The sequence below is a fragment of the Balaenoptera ricei genome, chromosome 13, assembly GCF_028023285.1.
Source record: "Balaenoptera ricei isolate mBalRic1 chromosome 13, mBalRic1.hap2, whole genome shotgun sequence".
NCBI lineage: Eukaryota > Metazoa > Chordata > Mammalia > Artiodactyla > Balaenopteridae > Balaenoptera > Balaenoptera ricei.
The window spans coordinates 73,138,509-73,144,948 of record NC_082651.1 but is presented as its reverse complement, the minus strand read 5'-3'; the positions used below and the strand labels follow the sequence as shown (position 1 = coordinate 73,144,948).

The following is a 6,440-nucleotide window of genomic DNA, read 5'->3' as shown; positions in this document are numbered from 1 at the left end:
AATATACATATGTCCCTGAAAGTATCATGATCCAATCGTGTGGGGTATTTTAATTTTACTGGTTTTCCAAAGCCCCAAACTCTCTATAATGATAAATTTCTCCACCTTCCTTACAATCAATAATTAAGATTGGTTCATTACTTTGGATTCACATCTACTTTGTCTAATACACTTTTATTTCTCTGCCCCCCTTTACTACCTAACCCCCAAAACAAAATCAGGTTGTATTAAAGTATTTTAACTGCAAACCCACTAGATTCCAAATCTGACAAATATTTCAATTCATGAGACACCTATAGCACATTATCTATATTTGTACACTTTATTTAAAAACAAATAATACACTTAGAGCCACCAAAAAAGGATATCTTAATTAGCTTATCCATACCCTGAATTTACAAAAGAAACTTCTTGCACCACAAAAATTAGCATTTGGATTAATTTACATTAATTGATATTACACCTAAATTTTAAAATACCTGAAGATCAAACAATCTGGCCCAGGGATCACCAGTTGGAGGGGTGAAGGGGTGTGGAGAAAAGGAGTTATTGATGAATCTGAACTGATGATGCCCTGAGGTCAGCTCTAGTAAACTGAAGTGGAGAAGACATAAAATAACCAGTAGATTACAGGATTTGTAATCCTTCTGGATTACAAAACCAGAAGTGGTTCCTCCTGAAAACAGGTATTAGATCATATAGTTGGGATAGGTATAGGGGATACCTCTTAATCTGGATTGGAAAAAAGCTGTGTGGAGAAGGGGGTTGTATTTGTTTCTCACAAGAGGCAAACTTCAGCCAAACAATGAAAAGAAAGTACGGAGGGTGGTATGTGGTAGACTGAAGGCTTTCTGATTGCTGATAACACCAAATTTAGCAGCTCTCTACAAGTCAACTGAAATACCATTCTCTAAGACATTTTCAGAGAGGAGCTAACACACAACCAGGGAAAAATCATTCTACGTTAACAAGGCACTCACTGGTTCACAGCCTGTTAAAAACCCAGGCAGACATTAGAGTTAATTTAAATTAAAATGAACTTTCTAATTTGCATCCCAGGGATGACGGGCATGTGGTCCCAGTTAAATCAAATCTAAAGCTTGACTAGCAAAGATCCAGAAAATTCTGACTCTTAAGCACCACTTCAGGAATACTCCTAGAATAAATAAGTGGGGTCTAGAGATCTCTGTTTGGCTTTATATTCGCTTTTTTTTTTTTTTTTGATTAAAAAAAAAAGATACAATCTGTTTAATACTCTGTGAACCCGGCATCCCTTACAATGACACTGAGATCCAGTTGGATGATGGATATATAGCCAATTAAAAAACTTTCAGTGGCACAAGTAGAATGATTCAAATCATCTACCAAGGACCTGACCTGTCCTTTGTTTTTTAAACACAGATATGTTAGTTTTCTGGACCTTCTTCTAAAATGAACTGAAGGAATTGATACGTTTCAGAAAAATATACATACAATTTCTGTCAGCTACTACTTTTGTACAACCTGAATCCCAGTGTTAAACAAAATAATGCAATTATATAAATAACTAAACAACCCAGTAACAGAGGCAACTTCTGAGTAAATAAAATTAATGATTAGATACTTGAAATAGCTTTCAAAGAATAAAGTAAGCTGAAGAAAATTATACTTAAGAGCTCTTTTCCCATGTAAATCAACAACAGTTTGGCTCTTGGCTGAAAGCATCACACAGACATATACTAACCAGAGACTATCTCCAAGTCATTATCAACATTGATGATAAATTTTAAGCAGTTCTTTCAAAAGAAAATCAAAATTAATTCTAAGCTTTTCAATCTGATTTGTGACATCTTTGTTCAATATAACTTAAATGACAAAGCCTGAGAAAAGCACCAACACAGATTTTTAAATTGCATCCAACCATTATTTTAGATGTCATAAAGATTTGCTTGAGTCAAAATGGCAGCAATGACAAAGAGGTAGATATGAAAGATGCCATTTAAATACTATTCTTAGGTGGAATTTGAACTAGTTCAGGTGTTTAGTTTAAAAATGATTTTTACTAGTTGAATCTTCATCACATAAGAATCATGACATGCTCTTGTGTAAAGGGGAAATATATGAAGTGCTAAAAAAGTGAGCCTTTAAAAATTACATTTACTTAGCCAACGTTAATGAGATCCCATAATTTTGGTGAATCAATAATTTCTCCTACTACCTGAACTTGACTTACAATGAAAGAATAGCCATTTTCTTCTCTACTGAAATTTCTAGGAATTCACATTCAAAATTCTTGGAAAGTACTTATGGTGCTCAGAAGAGCACGAAGACAGCGCATGAAATGTCCCCTGAAGTCCTAGAAGTTGAACAGATACATTAAAAAGACATTGATGGTCACAAATCAGGACCTTCACAGATTGGCAAACACTCACACACACACACACACACACACACACACTCTCTCTCTCTCCCTCTCTCTCTCTCTCACACCCCTTCCCCCACAAAGAAACTCAATCCTCATCCTCACTGTAAGGCTGCATTTGTTTTTTTTTTTTTTTTAAAGGCACCTCTCTTTCTCTAGCTATTGCCTTCTTGATGATATCTGTTTTGTCAAAAATCCTGAATGTTCAATGGAAATAGTTCAGTACTGAGAATGGAATACTTTTCAATTCACATTTGAATAGCCAGGTTTTCTTACATTCAGATTTTAATAAACTAGAATGACAGTCTTTAAAACAAGCATGCTAGCCTATAATGAATATATAGTATATACAGTAATTTAAACATTTAGAACTATATATTATACTGCAAAAGCAAACAGCACAACACTCATCATACTCGTCATCACCTGCTGTGTACACTACCTCCAAAAATGAACATACAAAACAGTAAAATGCACCTATGGTTTTATATATATATATATAGTCTATATATATTATATATATTCCTACAATATATATAATATATATTTATAAAATATACATACATTTTAGACATTTTCAAATAAATCTTCATCATTATCTCCAAAAGAAATTTATAGCAAGAATACTGAAGGAATGAAAGTCAGATAAACAAAAAATTTCTCACAAAGTTCGTTATCAGTGATACAGCTCAATTTCCCCCCTTTTAGTCATAACTAAAATGATTATAAAAGCTAAATACTTTGCATAACTAATTATCTGTTTAATGGCAAAAATTGCTAAACTTGTTCAATAGAAAAATACTGAAGGTCATTATATCACTTATGTTAAATATCTGTCTATGGTTCAAGTAGCAAATGAGCTCCATATGACAGCTGAGTTTTGAGAAGGGTGCTGCAAGCTCCCAGAGATGTATCCATAGCATGTGAAGATAAGGCAGGGACCCACATCTCCTGCTGATTTTCATACTATTCCAATACATTTCATCCAAAATATTTACAAATGAAGCACTATGACAGCATTTCAGTGACTGTTCAAATCTGGAATTTGTTCATTTTGTCAATTTTCATTGAATTTTTGATAAGCTGAGGGAAAAATCAGACACATATATATGCTTCTATCTGTTTGGAAGACAGCTTTGGCTCATTTCTACACTGAGATCATAACAGTGCTAGTGGAGAAGAATCTCTGTTTCTGGGTACAGTCTCCAAGAGCACAGCACTGGCTTTCTAAGGAACTTTCAACAGTTCCATCATTTGCACTACAGTCTACATATCTCATGGTTGTTTTCTACTTACTAACAGAAAAATGCATTTCAACCATGCGGCATAAAACGCAGATGAAGAGAGTGTCTTGGTTTTGAGAATTCCAGTGACAGAAGGAAAGCAGGCACTGCAGACCTTGGAAAGTAATTAAAGCAATAATTGGTAGAACAATAGCCTGTAGTCATCCATCACAAATATGCCAATTAAGAGCACCTGACTGGAATTTTCCAGTATCCTTCTACAAATGTTAGGTCAGCAACATCATTTATTTACTTTGTGAACAATCAAAAGAGGAATTCGCCAAACACAATGTGGAATTCTATACCTGCATGGGAATATAAACATTTAACTGGTAGCTCATATCCAGGTCAAATCATTTGAATACACAAAGGAGTCCCTTGAGCCCACTGTGAACCAAAGCACAGATGAAATGACAAGGTAGCTGTGTCAAAATATTAAAGCATATCTGTATATCAATTAGGCAAATTTAACACAGGTCTTTAAAGAAAACTTGCCTGTATACTACAGAATTCCAGAGGCAGATAAGCAGAAATTTTAAAGAAAAACTGTCAATTAATATTGACACTATCGTGATAAAACTTCTTCAGGGAGTAGATGTACATATTATCAGAAGTGCCATTGTTATGCTAATGGAATACACGGGCATAGGAATGTAGGAATTATATTAAAAGGTTACAATATTTACGGATATGGACTTTTTTTAAGTCTGAGAGCCTATTAAAAATACATTTTGCTGAAAATTTGGGTATTAGTAACTTATTTCTAATTTCCAGATTGGTCTCTGACATTTTGGGCAAATAAGAAAGAGTGTGAGGAGAGGTGAGACAGTTGTAGGGATGAGGTCTATATACTGGGTCCAGACAGTGGGGTCATGGAAATCCCAAGAGTTGACCATATGTGGGTCATAGGTAAGGTGCGCTCAGGGAACCCTGGTTCTTCAAGAATGGTTTTCCCCAGAAACAGTACTGATTCACTGCCTATTAAAACATGCTGTGTATTCCAATTAGACACTGGAGGTGGGGTAGGGAGAGGGAAAGAAAGAGAGAACCCTTTAGCCAATATTATACACCAAACTATTCCATCCAGATTTCCAAGAGGTTCTTCTTCTTAGAGATATTAATAAGGGAATTCCTGGGGCACAAAACATTTGCTTTATTTAGTACTTCTGCAAAAGCAGCCGCCTGAGGTTAACCATATCCTTTGGACTATTAAAACATAATAATTATGAACTATTTTTGGTAGGTGTCAGATAATTTGAATATAAGAGACAAAGAAGAAAGAGTAGAGATCATCTGAAGCATGGTTATGTGGGTTTTGATAAATAAGTACTTGCAAATAACTTCCAGCTTTTCAACCACTGAAAGGTAAGATTTCATTGATAGGAAATAATCACTCTGGTACTATAAACATCCCATGAATAAAATGAATTTTAAAATTAACAGAAATTATTAGAAAGATATGACCTGCTTGCCATTAAAAATAAACAGAATCTTAAACCTGAATAAGTTAAATCCTTTAGTAAAAGCAGACTCTATCAACTATTCTTCATAATGGTGAGTGCTTTTGACAGCTAAACTTTAGAATGGTACCAAATCTATTTTCAAAAATGTAATACAATATAGAAATCTGCTTAAAAACTAAATATTTGTTTAGCATTTCTGAATAATAATATATTTAACATGTTATTGCATTTCTTTTTTTCCCTCTAATAGGTAAAATGTTTTGCCAGGTGCTTTATGAGAACAGTTGAAAGGAGAGCTAAATTAAAAACTCATTTTAACACTGCCTGGTCATTATGCACATAGGGGTTAGTACAACAGATATGATAAAGATTACTGTTTTGACTACCTAATATGTTTAACAAGATTTCTCAGGGGAGAACTAGGTCTAAATTTCCATTCTTCCTCTACTCATTCCCAGCCATCAACCTTTTTAATTATCCCTTATAATGTGCCCTATTTACTTAATAGGGGTAAGCTAAACCTATGTTCTTCGCTCAGGCCTGCCTAGCGAATTAGAACCACCTCAGAAATAAAAGCTCCTATTTTGGGAAAAATTTTAAAGTTTTCAGGCTCACAGATTCAGCTGAGCTTGCAGCAACCTGAACAAACCTTAGGTTTAGAAAACGAATTGCAAAACTATACTTTAACAAATGTTCTCTGTGCTCCTTCAGCAGAACAAAAGGGCTGGATGGGTTGACTCTTGCCCCGGTCTTCTGTATCTCTTTTGTGCAGTTGATTATTTATAAAGAGCTAGAAGGTGAAGATGATGCAATGTGTCATACAAAGACTTTAGCCAGTGCATCAGCCCCAGCACTGGCTATATAGCATTTGGATGGGTGGAAAGCTACATCATGAATTGATTCTTCAAACTTTTTCCGATGAGCTGTGAACTCTTGGATACACGTCTTACTTTCTAGGTTCCATAAACGTATTGAACAGTCATGACCTATATCAAAAGAAAAGATATTAAGAGAAAAATTACATTAAATATAAAAATGGTAAGAATAAATAAATAATCCATAGTTGTACTTACTGCCAGACATTAAGTACAGGCCATTTGGATCAACTGCTAAACTTGTAACAGCTTCTAGGTGGGCTACCATTGAGTGGATCAGTTTGCCTTTGGAAAAAGAGATTGTTACTCTTTAGTAATAGTTTACCTTATCCTGAATACAAGCCAGCTACCTCGTTGCACTGGCTTCGCCAGTCACCCCTCTTTGTGTAGTCTCTACATCAATAGCTTTTCCAACTGC

General features: G+C 34.8%; 1 protein-coding gene across 4 annotated transcripts in view; it reads right to left on the bottom strand.

Moving 5' to 3' along the window:
• Positions 1 to 2,668: 2,668 nt before the first annotated feature.
• Positions 2,669 to 6,440, bottom strand: part of STRN (striatin) — a 106,778-nt gene continuing 103,006 nt past the window's right edge. For all 4 annotated transcript variants that reach the window (XM_059943605.1, XM_059943604.1, XM_059943603.1 and 1 more), the window contains 2 exons: positions 6,221 to 6,307; positions 2,669 to 6,133 (listed from right to left, as the gene is read on the bottom strand). In XM_059943605.1, the coding sequence (XP_059799588.1) occupies positions 5,964 to 6,133; positions 6,221 to 6,307 (257 nt within the window). In that variant the 3' untranslated portion in view covers positions 2,669 to 5,963. The remainder of the gene's footprint in view (positions 6,134 to 6,220; positions 6,308 to 6,440) is intronic.